General features: G+C 42.6%; 1 protein-coding gene across 3 annotated transcripts in view; it reads right to left on the reverse strand.

The window, feature by feature from the left end:
- Positions 1-25286, reverse strand: part of BAIAP3 (BAI1 associated protein 3) — a 317725-nt gene that overhangs the window by 96027 nt on the left and 196412 nt on the right. For all 3 annotated transcript variants that reach the window (XM_068244533.1, XM_068244531.1, XM_068244534.1), the window contains 3 exons: positions 24216-24339; positions 21936-22079; positions 17386-17481 (listed from right to left, as the gene is read on the reverse strand). In XM_068244533.1, the coding sequence (XP_068100634.1) occupies positions 17386-17481; positions 21936-22079; positions 24216-24339 (364 nt within the window). The remainder of the gene's footprint in view (positions 1-17385; positions 17482-21935; positions 22080-24215; positions 24340-25286) is intronic.

Below are 25286 nucleotides of genomic sequence, written 5' to 3' on the forward strand. Positions count from 1 at the left end.
AGTGTATGCCCGTAAAACTCATTATCCAATGTTTTTAATACATTATTTTTGTCTATATTATTTATCATCTTGGGATAAGTATTTTCTTGCCTTTTCAATTGTTTTAATAATTGTATACATTCCTTAGGGGACCTCCCTCCCAGTGTCACACCGCTAAACCCACTTGGGGGTTGGGTAATGGTTTGTTTGTACATTTTCCCATCTAATATTCTGTTTTTTGGAGCGCATCCTAATGACTAGGGATAGTTGAAATTTTCTGGGGATGCCAATTTCCAAATTTCCACATTGGCAATCGGAAATCACCTTTCAGAAAATAGAACTCTAAAATTTTAGGCCAATCACAGATCTCGGAAGCACTGAACCAATCAGAGAATGCAGAATTTTTTCCTCTGAAATCTCAAGACTCAAATACTACCGAGTTTTTTTTTGTTTTTTTTTAGTCTTTTTTTAGTTTTGGCTTAAAATTTAAAGTGAATAATTCTTATTTCTGCAGTAAATCACCGCATTCTCTTATTGGACCAATACTAACCAGTATTTCTGAATTCCAAGTCCTGTCATTGGCCTAAAATTTCAGTTTTTAGGCCAACCACAGGACTCGGAAATTGGTGGTAGTATTGGACCAATTGGAAATTTTAAGTCAAACTCAAAAAAAAAAAAGAAAAAAGAAAAAAAGAGTCCTGTGATTAGTCTAAGGCCCGGTTCACATTAGCGTTTGCCAACGGAACCGGCTGTACGGTCCGTTCCGCTGAGCGGATGAAAAAATGCTGCAGGACCCAATTTTCCGGACCGTTTTGCTCAGCGGAACGGACACGGAAGGTTTTGCAGCTACATAGTAACAAATAGAAAACTGACAGTTTACAGCACACTGGCTGTAAAAACTGACAGTTTTTCCTGATCCTGATGGTCGGATCCTTACGGCTGGCTCCGCAGAAAAACGCTAATGTGAACCGGGCCTAAAATGACCCCGGTACTCTGATTTCCGAGGAAATAATTCTGGATTCTTTGATTCAATACTTCCGAAGTATTCTGAAGTATATTGTACTGTAAAGTGTTGTTTTTTACAGAATCCATGATATTTTTCGGATGTCAGTAATTATTACAGACATAGAGAAAAGATTACAGTCTGTAAAAAAAAAACAAAAAAAAACAATTTTTGCGGAGTCAGAAATTGGAATTAGAAATCGGATTTATTAATTGTATTTATAAAGCGCCAACATATTACGCAGCACTGTACATTAGTTGAGGTTACAGACAATATTTAAGGGGTGACATACAGCATTAAGGAAATACAGAAATACAAGAAAAACCCGATCACGCAGCACAGTATGAGTACAAGGTACTGCTTAGTCAGTTCCTGGATGGGAGCATAGAAATTAGGCAAGTTACGTTCACTCAAGAGTTCATTCAGATCCATAGGATGGGTGTACTTACTGTACGTGAACAGGTAGGAGACATAAGGAGGAGGGGCTTACAATCTAGAGGGAGAGGTGGGGACAAAAAAGGTAGGGGACCAGAGTTCAGCTGCAGGATTAGAGCACTAGTGGGGAGGGGGGGAGGTAGGCCAGAGTAAAAAAGGTGAGTTTTGAGGGCCTTCTTGAAGATGTTGAGGGAGGGGGAAACCCTAAAGGGGGAAGGTAGGGAGTATGCCGCAGTATTGGTAATTGGCATTTGTGGAAATCAGATTATGCAACCCGGCTGGGTGAGTACTCATTTGTTATCTTTCCATTCCGCATTACTTGATATATTACACTATAGTGGCCTCCCAGTTCTCTCCTGCTTGTTTTTTACCTTCCTGGAAAAAGAGAGGTAATGCATGTGACGAACATTACGGAAAAGCCGTGCGCTAGCGCCATCGACTTTCGCATAATCGTGCACAGTTCCTGTCAGTCTTGGGTAAATGCACAATAAATGTCAATTTCCCTCTCTCTTACTGAGTACAGTAACCTCCCCCACATCCTGTTCAGGTCAGGACAGAATTCACACGTGGCTAGCTCCCCTGCCGAGAAGCCATTTGGTACATAGCTCATCTTTCCCCAAAAGGAAAACCAGCTCAAACTGGTTGAGATTCAAAATTTCCCTCCAAGCGTATAGCTTCACACAAAGGGAACGTTAACTTATTAATAATTCAAAATAGGTTTGTCACAGCAAGACCAAAATTACATTTCCTGATACCTAGGAAACAGGTCTATAATTCACATGAATTATCATTCTCTAGCTATCAGGAATCAATTGAGAAACCGCTTTATCCGGCCTGCGTAGAGCGAGTGCGACAGACTTGGCGTGTATAGTTTCATTTAATACAGAGTCGCATGCTGCTTATGAATATGGTCTCGGATCTGCGATGCACCCATCTGGGGCGGAATTACACAAATTATTAATAATTGGTACATTCCTTGCTCCAAGTCTGTGGGTGGTAACCTGACTTGCCAGGAGGTAACCCTGCCTCAAACACACCTACTTTCCAGGTAGTGACCGCCCCAAAACTCTGGTCAGTAAAAAGCGTTTGCAAGGAACTCCACCCAGTTCTTCAATTTACATCGACTAGGGAAGTCCAGACATGTGCTCACGGAAGAACCGGGCGCATGTTGTGTACAAAGGACTTTTAAGCTGAATGCCTACGTTTAAACTGGACTATTTTCTTCATGATTCAAATGGACTGCTCAGCTAACTAAGTAAGAACTTTCTGTTTTATTCCTTTTATTTTTAAGCTCTGTGTTTTATATGTTAATAGGTGTATATAACTGTATGTAATGCATTTGTGTTATTAAACGTTTAAAAAATCGTTTAGCGGTTATGACCTGTTGCTGAACATACACAATCGTACCTATTCTCCTGAACTCGCTACCCTGTGTTTAATAGAAGTATACATTTATAACCCGTATGCGAGAACCCGGCCCAGACATAACGATCTGGCCCAGATTCTTGCATACTGCTAGGGGTTACTAAAGTGTTCTCGAAGTCCTAGTAAAATTACAGTAGCGGGCTGTGTAACTCGCTTGGTGGCAGATCTTTGAATTGTATATGTGTGTGGAGTGATTCGGTTGGTATCAGAACGCTCCCTTCGCGAGTCAGTTCATCAAATTGCGAATGCGGGTTACCCTTCGTGATGAACAAATGACCGTGTAAGAGGATTTCTGACGCTGATCGATTTACCCCACCCGCAGACCGGCTCGCGGTCTGTGACATTTGTTTGGCAGCTTTTTGGGATTTGTGTATGTTCAGAACATCAACGGCAACGTTATTTGATTAACCTGCTAGAACAGATCAAAAATCTGTGGTCGATAACCGGTGCATTACCATTTATATAGACTAAACGTGTAGCACAGAGTTCCCCCCCAATCTCTTTTCCTATCCTATCTTTTATTTGGCAAAAATGGCTGTAGCAAGATACAAGAAAATGTCAGTGGCAGACCTAGCAAACTTGTGTGAGGAAAAAGGCATTATGACGTATAGAAAAAAGAAAGCGCAATTGATTGACGACTTATTGCGACTGGATACCCAGCCAGAGCAGATGCTGGGAGAGCACACTCCTGGTTCAGACGGTGCTGTAACTGGGGCAGAGGAAAGTGAGCGGTTGGAGCAAAGCAACCCACTTCCAGACCCAGAGGAAAACGGGACCGCGTCTGAACCGGTCGCTGTAACTGCTGAGGAGCATGGTGGCCGGCAGGAGCCCGCCCATGCCAACCTGTTCTGTGTTCCTGATGCTGGAATGCAACCTGGATTACAAAGGCTGTTGGAGACAAATCCTGAGCTGTACATGCAGATTGTCAGAGAAAATGCTGACCGCGCAGAACGCCAGGCTGAACGGGAATCTTCAGAACGCCGGTGGCGGGCTGAGCAAGTAGCGGAAAGAGAGGAGAGAGAAGCCGCACGCAGACATGACCTTGAAATGGCCAAACTGCGAGCGCAAGGCCAAAATCCCTCGCAAAGTGCTCTGGAACCCCGGCCCACAGCAGGCCCATTTGGGACTCCCAAATTTAAGTTCCCAGAAATGGAGAAGGGAACTGACCCTGACACTTATTTACACTCATTTGAAAAGACTTGTCGTCAGCATCATCTGCCCCAGGAGCAGTGGGCGAGATATCTGACACCCAACTTGCGGGACAAAGCGCTTGAGGCGTTTGTGGACTTACCCGCTGACAAGGACAATGACTATGAGGCGATAAAAGCTGCAATTATCGCCAAATACCAGCTGACCCCAGAGGTCTATCGCAAAAAGTTTCGCTCCCTGCAGAAAGGCCACACCGACTCTTACACCGACCTGGAGAGTCGCCTGCTGACCGTGTTCCGGCAGTGGTCACGGGGCCTGAAAAAAGACTCTCACCAAGGTCTGGAGGACCTCATCGTGCAGGAGCAGTTGCTGAACTGCTGCACTCCAGATGTCCGGCAGTTTGTCTTGGAGCGGAAGCCTGAATCCGCCAAAACTGCTGCAGAACTTGCAGACACTTTTGTGGCCACCCGTGTGCCGGACAGCCGCAAACCTCCAGCCCAGAGCTGGAGAGGGGGGAGACCTATACAACCCAGCTCTCCTCCCCCTGCTAACCGTGGGAATCGGGTCCCACAGCCACAGAGGCCGGATGCTGCACCTGCTACTCATCCGCCTGATGCCACATATGTTCCGAAGTGTTACCACTGTGGACAGAGAGGACACCTCAAGTCTGCCTGCCCCGAGGTGAGGACGCCGTCTCCAGAGCCTAGCACAGAAGTGGCTAGCGCATCCTCTACTGCACACGCCTACCTCGTCATGGGAGCAGCAAATCCTCGACTTTCCGGAAATCATCAAGTCGTGGAAGTTAACGACCAGATCGCTGTTGGTTTCCGTGACACAGGCGCAGAGCTTACCTTGGTTCGCTCTCATCTTGTAGCCAGGGAGAATTTCCTGCCTAATGAGCGTGTCACACTTTTGGGAGTTGGTGGCACACACGCGCGCATCGCCAAAGCTCGTGTTGTTCTCAATTGGGGAAGGGGACGCCAGACAAGAGTTGTGGGGGTGACAGATGACATCCCAGTGCCTGTGCTGTTGGGCACCGATCTTGGCACCCTACGATCCTTTTATGAACCTGTGATCAACACCCCGGATTGCCAGTCTGGACCCACTCAGGTACTGTACAAGCTTGGGGTGGGACAGAGGGAGGCAGCCAGGGTAATGGGACCTAGCCCTCCTAGGGAAGGAGGGAAGGAAGCGGTACCTGTTTCTAATGGACAGCTGTCTAGTCACGGTTTGTCTGACTCTAAACCTGTCACTGTTGTTCCAGATACCTGTGTACATGTGAAGAATGAACGTAACTGTGATGTTAATGTTGTACCAGATGTTGCTAATAGCTTTCATGCTGAATCTCACAGTGCTAAAAATGATGTATGTTTAAATGTGACAGTCTCTAATCTAAGAGGTAACAGTCTTGTTTTGCCTGGGTCATATCCGTCCAGGGCAGTGGAAGCAGGCCAGGTGTCAGAGCAGGCAGCTGGGGGCCTAGACCTCCCCTCCTGCTATGACAGCCAGAGTGCTCCACCATTGTCTGCTGTTAACAAACAGCTGGTGGAGACAGGCCGCACCTTCCCTGTCTCACCCTTGCATGTCTTCCCCTTGCAGAAGCAACCCAGTGCAAAACTGCCCAGAGGTCCACCCTCTATCCTTCCTAAAGAAGGGGCAAGCCTCGCCACCCAGGTGAAGGCTGATTCGTTTTTTAAAATGTGCTCTAATGTCCACCTAGGTTGTGCTGACCAAAATGTTGTGCCAAGGTGTAGTCAGTTAGAGCAGGGGTATGCCACGCTGCTTCCAGATTCGCAGGCTGACACCCGAGAGTCAGGAAGTGACCCGGATGTCAGCCAGCGACTCTCTCCCTTACAGGAAGCGCTATGCAAACCCAGCCAGGCCTTTAGAGGTAAGCCTGTTGGTGTGCATCGCACCGTCCGCAAAGCGGACACTGGGACACACCGGACCATGAGGCCTTACGCTTCTGGTGAGTTGTCTAACGGGCAGTCAGATAAGAAGTCGAGAACCCGGTCAGTAGCTAAGCGCCGCGTAGAGCGGGTCATGCAGACCCACTCTGTGCGTCCGGCTGGTAGGAGGGAGATGTGACGAACATTACGGAAAAGCCGTGCGCTAGCGCCATCGACTTTCGCATAATCGTGCACAGTTCCTGTCAGTCTTGGGTAAATGCACAATAAATGTCAATTTCCCTCTCTCTTACTGAGTACAGTAACCTCCCCCACATCCTGTTCAGGTCAGGACAGAATTCACACGTGGCTAGCTCCCCTGCCGAGAAGCCATTTGGTACATAGCTCATCTTTCCCCAAAAGGAAAACCAGCTCAAACTGGTTGAGATTCAAAATTTCCCTCCAAGCGTATAGCTTCACACAAAGGGAACGTTAACTTATTAATAATTCAAAATAGGTTTGTCACAGCAAGACCAAAATTACATTTCCTGATACCTAGGAAACAGGTCTATAATTCACATGAATTATCATTCTCTAGCTATCAGGAATCAATTGAGAAACCGCTTTATCCGGCCTGCGTAGAGCGAGTGCGACAGACTTGGCGTGTATAGTTTCATTTAATACAGAGTCGCATGCTGCTTATGAATATGGTCTCGGATCTGCGATGCACCCATCTGGGGCGGAATTACACAAATTATTAATAATTGGTACATTCCTTGCTCCAAGTCTGTGGGTGGTAACCTGACTTGCCAGGAGGTAACCCTGCCTCAAACACACCTACTTTCCAGGTAGTGACCGCCCCAAAACTCTGGTCAGTAAAAAGCGTTTGCAAGGAACTCCACCCAGTTCTTCAATTTACATCGACTAGGGAAGTCCAGACATGTGCTCACGGAAGAACCGGGCGCATGTTGTGTACAAAGGACTTTTAAGCTGAATGCCTACGTTTAAACTGGACTATTTTCTTCATGATTCAAATGGACTGCTCAGCTAACTAAGTAAGAACTTTCTGTTTTATTCCTTTTATTTTTAAGCTCTGTGTTTTATATGTTAATAGGTGTATATAACTGTATGTAATGCATTTGTGTTATTAAACGTTTAAAAAATCGTTTAGCGGTTATGACCTGTTGCTGAACATACACAATCGTACCTATTCTCCTGAACTCGCTACCCTGTGTTTAATAGAAGTATACATTTATAACCCGTATGCGAGAACCCGGCCCAGACATAACGATCTGGCCCAGATTCTTGCATACTGCTAGGGGTTACTAAAGTGTTCTCGAAGTCCTAGTAAAATTACAGTAGCGGGCTGTGTAACTCGCTTGGTGGCAGATCTTTGAATTGTATATGTGTGTGGAGTGATTCGGTTGGTATCAGAACGCTCCCTTCGCGAGTCAGTTCATCAAATTGCGAATGCGGGTTACCCTTCGTGATGAACAAATGACCGTGTAAGAGGATTTCTGACGCTGATCGATTTACCCCACCCGCAGACCGGCTCGCGGTCTGTGACAATGCAGACTCCCATCATCCACTTTAAATAAATGTTTACATAGTTATACCAATGGCTGTAGTATAAGTATATACTGTATCATTCCTCAGTTTATATTCCCCAATATATACAGTATATATGACATCTGACTGAAAATCATGCCTTAACATGTAATAGCTATATTTCCACTGCTTTTAGCTTCTGAAACATAACACAATGTAGTTTAGTGTAGTACCTTAGATGTGCATAAATGTCAATGGTGTGGCTGTTATTAAGATGTAGATAAGTCAAAAGGCTACCTTAGGGGTATGTTTATAGCACACTTATAGCCTTTTTTAGTGCAGGTTGGAATAAAATGGCCCTATAATTTTTAACCTGTAGTTTGGAATGCATAAATAATCATTACTAAGCTCTTTGTCTATCAGCTTCAATGATAATATGTCATACACAGACCATCAGAAGACCAAGTTAATGTATTATTGATATAGGATTGCATCAGAATTGTTTCCTGTGGTCAAGTAGCACCAACAGGGCCGGCGCTACCATTAAGGCAAAGGAGGCAGCTGCCCCAGGGCCCCAGAGCTTGTAGGGGCCCCCAGTGGCTACAAGAGGGAAATTTTTTTTTTCAAATCGGCCTTATAGTTTTTGAGAAAATCAATTTTAAAGTTTCAAAGGAAAAAAATACACATTTAAAAACCAGCCGACTTTAATGGTTAATAGCAAATCCACCTTAAATGCTAGAAACCCTAAATTTGCAGGACATGTTAAGGAGATCATTAGGAATAAGAGGAAAAAACAATTTTTCAAAAAGACCTTATAGTTTTTGAGGAAATTGATTTTAAAGTTTTGAAGGAAAAAAGTATACTTTTAAATGCGGTAAATGTCACTTTTAGTAGCAAACCTAACGGTAGTGTAATTTTACATGCATCAAACGAAAGCGCAATAAATTTCCTGACGGGGTTTCCAGGGGGTCCATACGCAGCGGCAGCGCTTTGGCCAGGGATCGCTATACAGCCGCAATATGGCTGTATGAAGATCCCTGGCATTTTTTCCTATTTTCCCAATTTTTTTTTTTATGTTTAGTGTATGGGAATTTTTTTTTTTTTAAATTATGTGGGGTCCCCCCTACTGAAACTTTTTAACCCCTTGTCCCCCATGCAGGCTGGGATAGCCAGAATGTGGAGCTCCGAACGATTGGGACTTCACACCCTGTTATACCACCTGCAAAAAAGGTCCCCTAATGCCGGTTTTTGTTCCGGGGTATATGTTGGGGGGGCCCCCCAGGTTTTTTTTGCCCTGGGGCCCCATTGTTGCTTAAACCGGCCCTGAGCACCAATGATGTGTGTGCAGTTTTAACCACATCTCCATAATACAGTCTGGGATGCTTCGCCCATTGGCCAAACTAATCTCTGCTTCTACTACATCCACTGGACACTCTAACACAACTGCACCCTTTTTCCACTTCTGCCAAACAAGTGACAGCAGTGCAAGGCATAAAATATTGCAGCCACAAGACAGGAGTTTCAGTTAGGTCTCTTTCAGATGGGAGGTTGAACTATGCGCTTGTCAGGCAGCTCCGCCACCCGCCTGCCGCCCGCAAGCGGCATTTAGGTGCAAATTAAATGGACCCTGAGCACTAAACTGTGGTAAGCAGAAAAGCATCTCAGATAGACAACACATCAAACTAGATTGGTAGTGATGAAGCGCTTGGAATGGATAAAAGTAAGGGGGTGTTACGCTGCAATGCCCCCTCTATTGTGAGGATGGAGTTCTTGAAATGGAAGGAGGGGTTTATATCGCTTCTCTGTTTTTGAGCCCAGCCCCCTTCTGCTGGAAAGCATGGGCTTCTTTAAGAAGGAGGGGCTATACTTTTAAATTTATTTTGTTAGTTCTGAGCTGGTTTATTTTAAATAATAAAAGCATCACTTTGTTGTGTGTTATTACTGAATGCCTGCTGTGAGCAGGTTTTATAAAAGCCATGAAGCCAAACATGGGAGGCCAGAAAAAAGCTTTCACAAACTACTTGTAAGACAGTGTATAATTTGTGTCATACGTGTGGCTGGAAAGTGAACTGGTTAAGGGCTCTGCCTCTGACACAGGACACATGGATTAGAATCTTGGCTCTTCCTGTTCAATAATCTAGCACCTTCTCAGTAGGAGACCTTGGGCGAGATTGCCTAACACTGCTACTGAGCGCACCCAAGTGGCTGCAACTCTGGTGCTTTAGTCCACCAGGAGAAAAGCGCTATGTAATTGTTATTTGTCTTGTCTTCATTTATGCACATGATTAGACATTAATTAACTTGCTTCTATACGGTGACCAGATGTCCCGCTTTTGCCGGGACGCGACCCGGATTTGGGGTTTCCTGTCCAGGCTGTGCTAGGTCCCGGGAAACGTCCCGCTTTTAGCTGCGGGATGTCCCGGCCTCGGGACTCTGGCCACGTCCATTGCATTAACTGGCCGCGGCGTCTAATAGATGCCGCACCAGTTCATAGCCCGCAGCCCCGCTCCAGCCTGCATAGTCTTCCGGCAGGCAGAGCCGAGCTACGGGAAGATGGCGTCCGAAGCCCTGTACTGGAGACTATTTGTGTCTCCAGTACAGGGCTTTGGGAGCCATCTTCCCGTAGCCCTGCTATTCCACTCAGAGCGGGAGATTGCAGGAGCAATATCTCTGTGGGAGCTGCGCGCCAGAGGCCGGCCGGGTGAGGGGGCTTCTGTCAGGTGAGTACATTCTTTTTTTTGCCGGTGAAATGTTGCCCAAATTGTGTGTATTTTCTGCTGAAATGTTGCTCAAATTGTGTGTATTTTCTGCTGAAATGTTGCCCAAATTGAGTTTATTTTCTGCTGAAATGTTCCCCAAATTGCATTTGTTTTCTGCTGAAATGTTGCCCAAATTGCGTTTGTTTTCTGCTGAAATGTTGCCCAAATTGCGTTTGTTTTTTGCTGAAAATGTTGCCCAAATTGCATTTGTGTTTTGCTGAAATGTTGCCCAAATTGCGTTTGTTTTCTGCTGAAATGTTGCCCAAATTGCGTTTGTTTTCTGCTAAAATGTTGCCCAAATTGCGTTTGTTTTCTGCTGAAATGTTGCCCAAATTGCATTTATTTTCTGCTGAAATGTTGCCCAAATTGCATTTGTTTTCTGCTGAAATGTTGCCCAAATTGCGTTTGTTTTCTGCTGAAATGTTGCCCAAATTGCGTTTGTTTTTTTGCTGAAATTTTGCCCACATTGCGTCTATTTTCTGGTGAAATGCTTCCTACATTGCGCTTATTTTCTGGTGTCTGGGGTAACTGTTGTTGCATTTATTATTTAATGGTCATAGTTGGCTATATTTGCTGCTTTGGGGTTACGGTTACGCTCCGCCCACACAATGTCATGGCCACGCCCACTTTTCAGCGTAGCAAACCCCCCCCCCAATCTCCCAAACGCCCATTTTTCGGCACAGCGCGCGCTACACCCCCTGCCGAAAAATGGGCAGGGGGGTGTATAGGGCAGGTAACAATAAAAGGGCATAAGCTACAGTGACCAGATTTTTCTGGGTCCAACATGAAAAATCTGGTCACTGTAGCTTATGCCCTTTTATTGTTAGTGAATGATGCCAAGAAACTGCTTCTGTTACACAAATTAGTGCATAAGGCCCATTGATCCTATAAACCATATTCCTTTAGTGATTCGATCCATTGAAAACCATACACCGCTATAATTTTCAATTCAGTAAACATATTAAATCAGCAAGGCATCCAACCTGAACATTCCCACACACATATCTGACATTTTAAATGTCATGAATCAATAATACAACATTAGCCTCTCTTATTCAGAAGAGCATGTGATATCTATAAATATTTTAACTGTGCAGCAACCAGGTTGCATGCTCCAAAATAATGTTTCAAACAAGATCAAACAGGATCAAACAAGAACCAGTTATCAACATTAACATAGAAAACTAACCACTTTTTAACTGGGGATAAAAAAAAAAAGATTGAAAGAAAAAAAGTAAGTGAACTAAGAATGAAATCGGTTTATAAGGTAAGAAACAGAAATGGGTAATAGACCAGGTATGGTAGACCTGAGTGGTTATATCGCTACACATAGAGGGTTGAGGTATTTCTGTTGATAATAACAGAACCCGTTTGTATCTAAGCATGCCAGGTCTTAAAGAGAACCAGAGGTGAATCTTTGGGGAGCAGATAAGGCACTAAGCCATGTCCTTTGCCTAATGACATGGCTCTGTGTCCCTCAACCGCCGCTCTCTGTCCCCCACCGTGGCGCTATAGCCCCCTCCCTGAGTTTAGCGACAAGGTTTGTCACTAACTCAGAGGTAAATACAGGGGAGAGGTCCCCTTTAACATTTGTTAATGTGAAGGTTTGGATTTTTTTCTAGCTTTTTGCAATATTCTGTTTGGCTCCTAGGAATATTACAGTCCTGTTGGGTTCTAGTAAGTTCCTTGCTTGCTTTGTTTGCCTAACAGTGCTACCCAGAGCCGGATTAAGGCTAAATGGGGCCCTAAGCAAAGTAACTGATTTGGGCCCCCCCATCATGCCGTAATAGAATCAGAAGATGCAGCTGCACAGCAATATGCCGCACACACTGGGGCAGCCGAGCTACTGGTTGCTATGGGCAACAGCCCACTTTCCTCTGTGGGTGCACAATGCAGGAAATAGCAGCAGCAAAATGCAGAGTGAGAGATGAATGGCTGGGACATTTGCACTCAGGGGCTGGGGCACCCCTGTTAAGAGGGCGCCAGATATCACAGCAGCAGCACTTTCCCCCTGCATCTCCAGCCTGGCAATAGCAGAAAGCTCTGGACACCGCCAAACCGGAAGCCGTTCCCCAGACAGAATTACATAACCACCCCCACCACCGAACAACCGATTTCCTCCCAAACTAGACAGCCACCATGCAGCCTCCATCCCAGTGAATACGATATTCCAGCAGAGAAGGCAGCCGCAGCGGGGGAGAATGACAGCACCAGATGACTCACATTCACCTATTGCGATCCATGCAATAGAGGTCCCGTCATCCGGAGCCCATCTGTCTCCTCTAGAGTGCTGCCGCTTTGTTACTACTACTATTACTACTTCCTACTTCCTGTCTGATCTGAGAATCAGGAAGTTCAGAGCGAGCGGCTGCACCCTACGCCTTTTAATTTTCGCTATTTTCGCAAAATTGCCGTGGCCGCGATTTCGATCACGAAAATAGCGAAAACTAAAAGGCATAGGGTGGCGGTTTATATATCATTGGGAAGAGGAGAAAGAGAGCTTTAAAATTATATGCATCTTTCCATAGTTACTGCACTGCTCAGAGTCCCTTTAACCATTATACCATCCAGCCACCGCTGACAGAATGGCGAGGGCTGGTTTATGTGCTGATCGGGCCCCAAGCGACTGCTTTTGTTGCTTGGTCGGTAATCCGGCCCTGGTGCTACCTGTAGTTCACCTCTAACTAGTAGGTGGAATAGGATGCTCATGAGACCAAAAATCCTATCACCTCAGTGTCTGTAGCAATTGTCACTATAGTTTGTCAGTATCAGCTAAACCCAGTCCCAACACATCATTGGGCACATAGGCAATTAACCTTTTCTCCTGAGTTATCTCCTAGGAGATAATTTTCATACTCTCTTTAAAATAACTTTTAAGCATTTTATAATTGAAAAAGTATCTTAAATTTGGTGAAAAAGTATCTAAAAGTTGGTGAAAAAATACTGTCAAAATTATTTTGAGTATTTTCCTGCTTTCTGGTGGTTTAACCACTTAAGGACTGCAGTCATAAAACCCCTTAAGGACCAGACACTTTTTTCCATTCAGACCACTGCAGCTTTAACGGTTTATTGCTCGGTCATACAACCTACCACCTAAATGAATTTTACCTCCTTTTCTTGTCCCTAATACAGCTTTCTTTTGGTGCTATTTCATTGCTGCTGCGATTTTTAGTTTTTATTATATTCATCAAAAAAGACATGAATTTTGTAAAAAAAAAAAATGATTTTTTTTTACTTTCTGAGCTGACATTTTTCAAATAAAGAAAAATTTCTATATACATTTTTGTCCAAATTTAATGTGCTACATGTCTTTGATAAAAAAAAATCCAATAAGTGTATATTTATTGGTTTGGGTAAAAGTTATAGCGTTTACAAACTATGGTGCAAAAAGTGAATTTTCCCATTTTGAAGCATCTCTCAGGTTTCATGAGGTGCTAGAATTCCAGGATAGTATAAATACCCCCCAAATGACCCCATTTTGGAAAGAAGACATCCCAAAGTATTCACTAAGAGGCATGGTGAGTTCATAGAAGATTTTATTTTTTTGTCACAAGTTAGCGGAAAATGACACAATGAAAAAGGTTCCATTTCTGCTAACCTGTGACAAAAAAAAAATGAAATCTGCCACGGACTCACTATGCTCCTCTCTGAATACCTTGAAGGGTCTACTTTCCAAAATGGGGTCATTTGTGGGGTGTGTTTACTGTCCTGGCATTTTGGGGGGTGCTAAATTGTAAGCACCCCTGTAAAGCCTAAAGTTGCTCATAGGACTTCGGGCCCCTTAGCGTACCTAGGCTGCAAAAAAGTGTCACACGTGGTATAGCCGTACTCAGGAGAAATAGTATAATGTGTTTTGGGGTGTATTTTTACACATACCCATGCTGGTGGGAAAAATATCTCTGTAAATGAGATTTTTTTTAATTTTTTTTTTACACACAATTGTCCATTTACAGAGATATTTCTCTCACCCAGCATGGGTATGTGTAAAAATACACCCCAAAACACATTATACTACTTCTCCAGAGTACAGCGATACCACATGTGTGGCACTTTTTTGCACCCTAACTGCGCTAAGGGGCCCAAAGTCCAATGAGTACCTTTAGGATTTCACAGGTCATTTTGAGACATTTGGTTTCAAGACTGCTCCTCACGGTTTAGGGCCCCTAAAATGCCAGGACAGTATAGGAACCCCACAAATGATGCCATTTTAGAAAGGAGACACCCCAAGGTATTCAGTTAGGAGTATGGTGAGTTCATAGAAGATTTTATTTTTTGTCACAAGTTAGCGGAAAATGACACTTTGTGAAAATAAAAACAATAAAAATCAATTTCCGCTAACTTATGACAGAAAATAAAATCTTCTATGAACTCACCATACTCCTAACAGAATACCTTGGGGTGTCTTCTTTCTATAATGGGGTCATTTGTGGTGTTCCTATACTATCCTGGCATTTTAGGGCCCTAAACCATGAGGAGTAGTCTGGAAATCAAATGCCGCAAAATGACCTGTGAAATCCTAAAGGTACTCATTGGACTTTGGGCCCCTTAGCGCAGTTAGGGTGCAAAAAAGTGGTGATCGCAGGGTTAACAACCCACCGGCGCTTCTAAACAGCCGGCGGGTTGACGTCGCAGGTGGGCAGAGCCTAATGCCGGCAGATGTGTGCGATCCCCGGTATTTCCATGTCCCAGGACCCGACGCCCACCGGCGTTACACGGTCCTGGGCGTGCCACTTTGCCGACGCCCATAGGTAGTAGGCGGTCGGCAAGTGGTTAAAGGGCATTTTATTACAAGGTGTAAAAATATCATCTAGGAGAAAACTCAGGAGAAAAAGTGAATTGCATATGTGCTCAACGCTGAATATCTTGGCCCATATGCAATTCACATTTTTTCCTGAGTTTTCTCCTAGGTGGTATTTTCACAACTGGTCATGAAGTGCCTTTTAAGCAACCAGCAAGAAAGAAAATACCAAAAATACATTTGATAGTACTTTTTCACCAAATTTTGGGTTATTTTTCAATTGGAAAATGCTGAGTTTAAAATTAAATTTAGTTTAAAGAGAAGTTGAAAATGATCTCCTATGGGCCCCAGCCTGAGGTACTGCAGCACTGATTGAGTGTTACACTATGAAAGTCAAAGGGCCTGATCAAATTCTCTATTTCTCCCAAGTTTTCTCCTAGGTCATATTTTCACATTATAAATACAAAGCCTTTGAAGCCACCAGCAAGCAAAAAAATAATTTTCACACACCTTTTCATCTACTTTTTGATACTTTTTCAATTGCAGAGTGCAAAAGTTAATTTAAACAGAAGATGAAAAATTATCTCCTAGGAGAAAACTTAGGAAGTTAGGAGGAAAAGTGAATTGGATCTGTCCCAACGTGTTTAAAGGGACCATAGGCTGTGATTAAAAATGGAATTTGGACTAACCTGGGGCTTCCTCCAGCCTCCCGTAGCCCACGAGGTTCCCCAGCATCCTCTTCTCCTTTCTCCTGGTCCCTCTGGCAGCTCCAGTAGTCGGCAATTTCAGTTGAACGCCCCCCAGCAGCATCACACCAGTCGCCGTAAGCCTCCTGCGCATGGCGCGGTAAAGTCTTTAGAGAATTTATTCACTGACAATAATGTATGCCTGATCCAACTGTTTCCTATGCCTCATTCTTGCACTTTATTCTATGAGCAGCTACTGAACCCGCATTCAATCCCTGCAGAGGCTCTATTGTGCACCACAGGTAATAGTTTACTTCATAGTTTTCTCATATGGTTGGTTTATTAATGCAATATTATCATAATGTATGCAGGCTTATCTATTTCATGAGGTCTCTGACTTGTTTTTAAGAATAAAAATGGTTAATAGAGGCGCCAAAATAGGATAAGATGGGTTAAAAACCGTTTAAAAAGGAGGGGGTGGGTGGATCCACTACCCTCACTAAAAATGACCAGGCTAAATCAAGCCGTAAATAATGCAAGAAAATATTTATTAGTCTTGTTTTTAAGTTCTTTTACCCATATATGTAGTGTCATGATGTATCAATAAATTGTTTATACTTTTTCATATGTAACGGGTAGTGCTATTACATGGGCCGTAGTCCTCCCTTGTGTGACATTTTTCAGATTTTGCTATATTTTGAAATACACAGTATGGCTGCATTCACAGTGAGACGTTGTGTTGTAATGCGGCGTTAAATTCCCAACAACGCAGCATTCCAACACAGCGCAAAAAAGGTGGTAACGCACATCAACAATGCATTACCGTCGCATGCGGTAGGTACAGGAAAGCATACAGGCAATATAAAGTATGCTTTCCTGTTCCTGGTAACGTGTGCGTTTAGTGGTAACGAACTGCAAGCAGTGAGTTACCATAATGCTACATGTTACAATGCGACGCTAACGTGGCACTGTGAACATCCCATAGGATAAGCATTGCAGTGCGGTAAGCTGCGTTACAAGACTTGATAATGCAGCTCTGCAACATCATACTGTGAATGCAGCCTAAATCTTTAAATAGTTAACAATTAGAAGTATTCTGTCTAATGATGTGTTTTTACAAATCTAAGTAACCTCAAGGAAAATGCAGATAAGCTTGCATTACTCCTATTACTCATAACAGGAAAACACATCAAGTTCACCCAGAGGCTATAACTATAAATATAATATGATAATAAACATTTGTACCACCTGATTGCAAAGACCAATAGGGTCACCAGATGATTTATTTATTTATTTATTTATTGTATAAAGCGCCAACATATTACTCAGCGCTTATTCATGGGGGAAAAACAATATGGTTGAAATGCACCTGCGGCCATCTATTATTCATTCATACATGATTCTGCCCATAGAAAGAATAAACATGCTTGTTCAATGCTTGTTCAATGCCTATACAAGATTTCATTTTATATAACTTTATAAATTTATGAGATATCTGTATAATTGTACTATATATTATTAAGAATGTTATAAGATTTGATCTATGGTAGATTTTTCTTTAATTCATTTCATATTTTATAATCTTTTTTTCATATATTCTGTAGATTATTATGAGAATACATTATTTTTAAAATATTTCTGCGTACATGGAATTATTTATACAGCAATATCATCAACTAATGAATGGTGATGATGTAGTTAGTGTTGGTGAGGGAGTAGCGTAGGTAAGCTTTCTAATTTGACTAACTAACACATCGTTCACGGACTTCACACTTACCTGCTCTGTACCTGCAGGTTGCTCAGCCGACCGCTGGGTCTTATCCACTTTCCGCTTAATAGCTTCGGAGTAATAGATTGCTGCTTTGCATATATCCTAAAATGTACATTTACAGACCAAAAATCAAAATTAACTGGTGAAGAAAACGGTCATTACAATTTACACTAGCATAGAGCCACGTCTCGAGGCTCAGTCACAGTTCAAAGATGGAATCTTGATTTAGGGCGGAGTTCCATAGGGGGCGCCAAATCCATTTCCATAACAGACATGGCACTTCTGATGCAAATGTGTGTCCCTATGGATACAGCCCTGGGGGCCTATGGGGATTCAGTTGCGTTATGCTGATTTTTTTTTTTTTTGCCATGCGCCCTCATCATGCTCCTGTCGCTGGAACATTCGACTCCTCCACAGTACTACTGTGCATGCGTCCACTGACCTTGACTGAAAGAATTACCGGGCGGAGGATATTACCGGGCCGAGGATCCAGGCGGGGCGAGAGGATGGCGGGAGGGAGCAATAAGCCTGAAGGGGGCTGGAGGAAGCGACAGGTATGTTTAATCTTTTTCTATCGCACGTCTCAGGTACACTTTAAAGATAAGTTCAACTCAAGAAAGAATTGATTCTGCACTATTTCATTTTTTTGTCCTTTTATATAATATGGTACAGGTTTGATTTAGATCCAAAAATGTATACAGTTTGGTGGTGCTATAGGTGCATCTCAATAAATTAGAATATCATTGAAAAGTGAATTTACTTAAAGCGGTTTAAAACCCTGACATAATATGCAATAAAAACATGTTTCCTACTTTTTATATGCCATACGGTTATCATATTTGCCTTTGTGCATAAGTATTATTATTCATTTAGATATTATAGGTTTCCAAAAGTACAGTTTTTTGCTTTGTGAGCTGACTTTGCATTTTATTAATAACTGGTTTTATTCATTATGTATTGAAGGCAGACATGGTTTGACTTTCTGTCTGTGTCCACCAGCTTCTGCACAGTCAAAGAATGTGTCACATTCTTCACTTGATACATTTAGGTAAAGACAAGATAACATAACCTACAACTTCGGATGCGTCCACATTTCTCTGCACTGAACGTTCAAGCTCTGTGTGTAACCCTTCGAATGCTGGTCTAGTAAAAAAAAAAAATGCTGGTTGCATATAATATGCTGTAAATAATGTTTTAGAGCAAAGATGAAATACTGGGTTATATTCCGCTTAAAAAGTGAACCTAAACTTGTGAGATAAAGAATTGTATGTGTACTACGGATGATAAATGGAACATTAGTAATATAGAAAATAGTCTTATATTTTTATTTTCAGTATTAAAGGGGAACTGAAGTAAGAGGTATACGGAGGCTGCCATATTTATTTTCTTTTAATCAATACCAGTTGCCTGGCAGCCCTGCTGATCCTCTGCCTCTAATACTATTAGCCATAGCCCCTGAACAAGCATGTAGCAGATCAGGTGTTTCAGACTTTAAAGTCAGATCTGACAAGACTAGCTGCATGCTTGTTTCTGGTGTTATTCAGATACTACTGCAGAGAAATAGATCAGCGGGGCTGCCAGGCAACTGGTATTGATTAAAAGCAAATAAATATGGCAGCCTCTGTACACCTCTTACTTCAGTTACCCTTTAAAGCTTTATTTTTTAGATTGCATTAGACTCTCTCAGTTGCAGTTTAGAATCTAGACTGTGCCTTTTAAAGTGGACCTGAGCTCTTGCACAGGACACACGGAAAAAAGAAAGAAATGCACCCTGTGTGTTTTTAGAGAGAAGAGCCTGTTGAATTCACCCTCATCTGTAAGTAATCATAAGTGTAATTTAATCTCTCAGCACAGAAATTCAGCAATCCTCAGCAGACAAAGCCGATATGTAAATACTAAACACAGGATGTTAACCCTTTGTCTTCTTCCATGAAAGAAGTAGACATACTGCTGATTTAGTGCAGGAGTTCTGTAAACTGTGACAAATAAATGTTTTTTATTTAAAGGACAAAGAGTTGAAAATAAACTAATGAAATAAACAACTGTATCTATCCTCCTTATCCTAAAATTATTTTTCAAATATATTCCACAGTTTTGATTTATGTTTAAATCTACTTTTTAAGTGTTTACTGTTTTATTATTTTTGCTCAATGACACAATCATTGAAGTATGCCAGAGCTAAAATCTATGAACCATTGACCATTTTTATCTCTTTCCTGCTCTCAGAAACCATTTTCTGCTAGGAAAGTGTTTTGTAGTTGTAATTTCTTATCAGTGAGGGTCACACTGTAGTCTGACCCAGCCCTGACTCAGACAGGAACTGGCACTTACATAACTGATGTTTTACTCTTTCAGGCAGAGAAAGAAAAAAAGGAACACAACATTGTTATTTGTGTGCTAGGCACTGTACATATAAAGTCCTGGCCAAAAGTTTTGACACTGTCAAAACGTTGAAATTTTGGGTCTATGGCCTGGAAACTCCCCAGATCTTAATCCCATTGAGAACTTGTGGTCATTCCTCAAGAGGAGGGTGGACAAACAGCAACCCATTCTTTCATAATCACTTCTTTGAGTTTCTCAGAATAAGTTGTTTTTTGTTTGTCCACCCTCCTCTTGAGGAATGACCACAAGTTCTCAATGGGATTAAAGATCTGGGGATTTTCCAGGCCATGGACCCGAAATTTCAACGTTTTGGTCCCCGAGCCACTTAGTTATCACTTTTGCCTTATGACACGGTGCTCCTTCAAGCTGGAAAATGCATTGTTCTTCACCAAACTGTTGTTGGATGGTTGGAAGGAGTTTCTGTTGGAGGGTGTTTTGGTACCATTCTTTATTCATGGCTGTGTTTTTTGGCAAAATTGTGATTTTTGGCAAAACCATTCAATTGCAGCATGTGTTTAGGGATGCGCAGCCTTCCCCCCACTTTTTTCTTAACTCTGTAACTATCAGGTTAGCTGCTCCCAGCCCCTCCTCCTGAGTTTCCTGTTTGCATGATAAGTAGTAGCAGATTTGCATATGATTTTAATCTGAATTGAATGCGAAGTTTGCAGAAAGTCTATTTAGGTGCTGCACACATGAGCTTGTGGTCATTTCAGATGCAACCTTAAGTGGTATGCGCTGGCGTTCTCCACGCTGTTCAACAAAATGTAAGTTACACATTTTTTTGCTTAGCTGCTCCCAAGGTTTTAAATTTAGGTTAGGTCACTTCCCCGGAGGTTTGCCTCACCGTGGCGCAAGTGTCTGGTACATTATACTTTGCATGCAAACCATATTGGAAGCTAAAGTTCCTCCTAGTGTAATAAATGTTAGCATTGTTTTGGATGCAGGGCATGCATTTTTCAGTCTAATAGAGGCGGTGTATGCTTATGCGATTAACCATTCAATTGCAGCATGTGTTTAGGGATGCGCAGCCTTCCCCCCACTTTTTTCTTAACTTCAGATAATTAGTTAGGATTATTACTCATTTTTGGTTGGGCTAGTGCTGTATGTACCTCATCATGTTTCATCGCTTCAGGTAAGCTTTGATTCATTCAATTCAAAAAGCAAAACTCATTTATTATATAGATTCAATACACACAGAGCCATATATTTCAAGTGTTTATTTCTTTGCATTTTGCTGATTAATAAAAAATAATTATTCAGCACTTGGCAACTGAAAAAGGGCCAAAAAGTTGGTAAAATATTAACGCCAACTTATTTGGGGTATTTTCTTGCTTACTGGGTGCTTCAAAGGACTACTGTAGGGGGTAGGGGGAAAAGAGTTGAACTTACCCGGGGCTTCTAATGGTCCCCCCGCAGACGTCCTGTGCCCGCGCAGCCACTCACCGATGCTCCGGTCCGCCTCCGGTTCACTTCTGGAATTTCAGACTTTAAAGTCGGAAAACCACTGCGCCTGCACGGCCGCCCCCTCACTACCGCTGACATCACTAGTAGTGTATTGCGCAGGCCCAATAGAGTCTGCGCCTGCACAGTACGCTCCTAGTGATGTCAGCGGGAGCAACGACACGGCCGTGCATCGGTGAGTGGCTGTGCGGGCACAGGACGTCTGAGGGGGACCATTAGAAGTAGTAAGTCTTTTTCCCCTCTACCCCCCTACAGTAGTCCTTTAAAAGTACGATCAGGCCCAAAGAGCCTGTAAATCTGATATACAACGTACCAGTAGATAATAAATACATTAATATCTACAGTAATAATAATAATAAATACATAATATCTAGATTAATAAAAATAAGTCAGGCTGGCCATTTAGAGCTTAATTATTCTGTGCTGATGCAAAGTATATATTCATTTTATTTAGTTCTGTATATAGCTGCGCTCACTCCAATTGCCTCCAATCTGAGGCAGTTACTGCACTGTGCTATGTTTAATAATTGTATACAAATTTAATGTAGCTTGGGAAATGGACCAATCAAATGCAGCAGATGCTGGCCCATTTTCAAGCCGCACAAATGTACAGGAATTTAGTTTAAAACGTGCATCATCTCAGAATGTCTCATTGACCATCCCAAATCAGAACATTATAAAAAAGATCTGTGTTTACTTGTTCTGGGACTTACATCAGAAAGATGTGTTAAGAACACAAATGCCTCGGAGGAGTCCGGCCAACCGAGATGAGCCCACACCTCTTTGATTTGTGAGAAGCAGTTTGTGACGTCGACTGCCGAGTTGCTGTGCTTCGATACAGAGTCCACCTGCTCCAGCTGTATCATCAAAACAGAAATGTTACATCAGGGCTTTTTTTATGTATAGGCCCTCCAGGCAGATGCCTAGGTTGACACTTGAAGGAGAGGGCCCAACACTGCTATTCTAAAGCTGGCCACTAACGGTCCAATTTCTAGCGAAAAATCGTTCGAAATTTAATCGGAAGTGAAATATTGTAATACATCGTCCACTACACCATCAACGAACCAATCTTTGCTTCCTATCTATCACAACCAACAACCAAATTTTGGTTCGACGAAAATTCATTCGGACGACATTTTTTTCACTCGTTCATAATCGATTGTGTCCATCCAGGGCCGGGCCGAGGCATAGGCTGGAGAGGCTCCAGCCTCAGGGCGCAGTGTAGGAGGGGGCGCACAATTCATTTAGCTGTCATTCCTAATTGTGTTTGAAGCAGAAAGAAATAAGAAAAGGGGATACATAGCAGTGACTGGAAGCCTGATAACTAGATATTAAGGTGTTGGGGAGGTTGTGGGCCCTGTGGCGCCTTTTAGACTAATAGCAATCAGTGTGTGATGGCTGGGGTGGCAGGGATGGAGGGGCGCACTTTGCTGTCTCAGCCTTGGCTGCTGGAGGACCTTGTCCTGGCTCTGTGTCCATCAACTGAGGTTATTTACAACCAATCCGATCAGAATTTCTGATCGCTCGAATGATTTTTCACTAGAAATTGGACCGTTAGTGGCCACCTTTAGCACACTGCATATTATGTAATTCTGAAATCTATTGGAAATCTGTTCCTAGTGTGGCGCACATCAGATAGATTCCTGTCAGATTCGACCAGACAGGCATCTGACAGAAATCTATCTGATGGTCAAATCTGCTGCAAATCTACCAGTGTATGGCCACCTTTAGAGATTATTCTGACCTTTAACACTTTAGCAGCCAATTTATTTAGAGGCTTGCAAGTGCTCCAGGCCACTATATTTTAGGAATGTTTTTAATTTCTTGTTACTTGCTACTAATTAGTACTGCTGTAATGTGTATTTATGGCCACTGGTCACTAGGGGGCAGTGTGAGACAATAACAGAGGACTACTGCTCTCAGTTTCTGTATCCTTTACTAGCAGAGAGAAATCAAAACATTCCAAGAATTTACAGCACAACGCGTTCTGTCAGCTGAGGTCCAAAGCAATGCACAATCTCAAATGAGATAAGTCTTTTAAACCTGCTAATGGAAAGGAGAATGACTGTACATGAACAATGCATTTATATTTTTACAGTGGCCACACACAGGATTTGATATGTGAGCAGTATGGGCCAGTGAGCAGTATGTCTGCACTGGTAAAAATCTGTGCATCCTCTGTAGGAGGGGGGAACCAAAAAAGCATTGCCTGGGGCACCAAAATGGCTGGAAAGGGCCTTGTGTTGAATGGGCACTCTGCATGTTATGAGCTTCCAGTATAAAGAATCAAACACAGCCAGTGCAGCCACTGCAAAAGGGACATACACAGCAGCACTCTCACAGAGAACTGAAATGCAATACATACCATTCATATACTGACACAAATGTAGGCAAGGGCATTGTCAATATGTGGGAATAAAAAACTACAAATTATGCTATAGAGCCTCATTTCCAAAATAGCTAAGAAGGTTTGTAAAATGCGAATAAAAACAGTGAGATAATGTACAAGTAGCACAACCCTCAGTTCTTCCTGTTCAGTAAACCAGCAACTATTCAGTAAGGAGTCCTTGGGCTAGACTACTTAACACTACTATTGCCTCTTGAGCACACCCAAGTGGCTGCAGCTCAAGTGCTACGAGTCCTCCAGGAGGAAGTGCAATATGAATGTAATTTGTCTAGTCTATACCTTATATTTTAATAAAGAAAAAAGTAAAAAGACTATTTAGCAAACTGTGTAGACATTTTCAAAAGTGCATGCTAAATTTAAATATAATGCCAGTGACATTTTTCAATAAAGTTGCATCGCCTCTTACAGCATTTTTCTATTTCCATTCCATCTCAGGTATACAGTATGTTTCTAAAATTTGCCCGAGGTTTTAATATTACTTCTTTGGAATCATGACAAACGTTCAGGTTTGGTGTATTATTAGTGCACAGAATGTCCCCAGAGTCATGAACAAAGGGCATGCATGCAAATGTATTTCATGAATTACCTTATCAAGCTCCACAGCGCGTTGGATCCTTTCACAGGTTTTTTCATGCACAGTTTGCAACCAGGAGTGGATAGATACTTTAAACAGCTCATGGAAATCTGCTAAAGCCAAGGATTTGTTGTCCCTGTGATAAAATGAAGGTGTGTGAGAAAACATATGGTGGAAGCAACAAGAAGACATTTCATCAGAGTATTATGTTAGGCCCAAGTTTGTGAGTTAGTTGGCTTAGCTTGGGAGAGGGGCATAGAGAATGACTTTCTGTCAGAAGATGAACATAAATATATGATGACAGTCTGTTATGGAGTGCCAGTGCTTTATCTTATCTCTGTGGTTCATAAACATTTTAGATATCCCTCAGGACACCCCATCATGTCTGCTGCTGGAGGCAGGTTGGTTCAATTCTAGATTTTGTATTAGAGGAAATGGCTGAAAGGTTGCCCTCCTTTGTGAGGGACACAGTTGACATGTTGCAATGAATTGATTGATTTGAGGTGTGTCCGGGGGACATCCTCATGGAAATGGACACAAAGTCTTTGTACATGTCTATTCCTCATGAAGTGGCTCTCCAGACAACAGAATTCTTTCTCACTGAAACATATGGCAAGGTGGTTGTGGCAATGTGACTTTGTTACAACTTGTGCTTGACCATAGCTTCATTTTACTCGATAAATCCTTCCACCAGCAGGTGAGGGCAACTTCAATAAGGGAAGTGTGTGCACATGCACTGTATATCTATGCCTGTTTGCACTTGGTAATGGAAGTGGCAGGAGGTGTACTGGTAAGGGGCATTTGGTGTACACAATACCCCCCAGTTGAGATAAATCAATGATGCTTTTTGCACCTGGCATGGTAAAAGAAGCAATCTAGACCTTCATTGATGAGTTGAACCAGAACACTAAGAACATCTGGCTCACATACCCAGTCAGTAAGCTTTATATCTCTTTTTTGATTTGAAAAGAGGTATTGCTGGTATGAAGTGGCAGAGTTGTTCTTATAGAAAACCTACAATGGAAAGAATACTTGCACTATAGAAGCTTTTGTTTCACATTAGAAACATGGTATTTAACAGGG

Source organism: Hyperolius riggenbachi, chromosome 7, assembly GCF_040937935.1.
Source record: "Hyperolius riggenbachi isolate aHypRig1 chromosome 7, aHypRig1.pri, whole genome shotgun sequence".
Lineage (NCBI taxonomy): Eukaryota > Metazoa > Chordata > Amphibia > Anura > Hyperoliidae > Hyperolius > Hyperolius riggenbachi.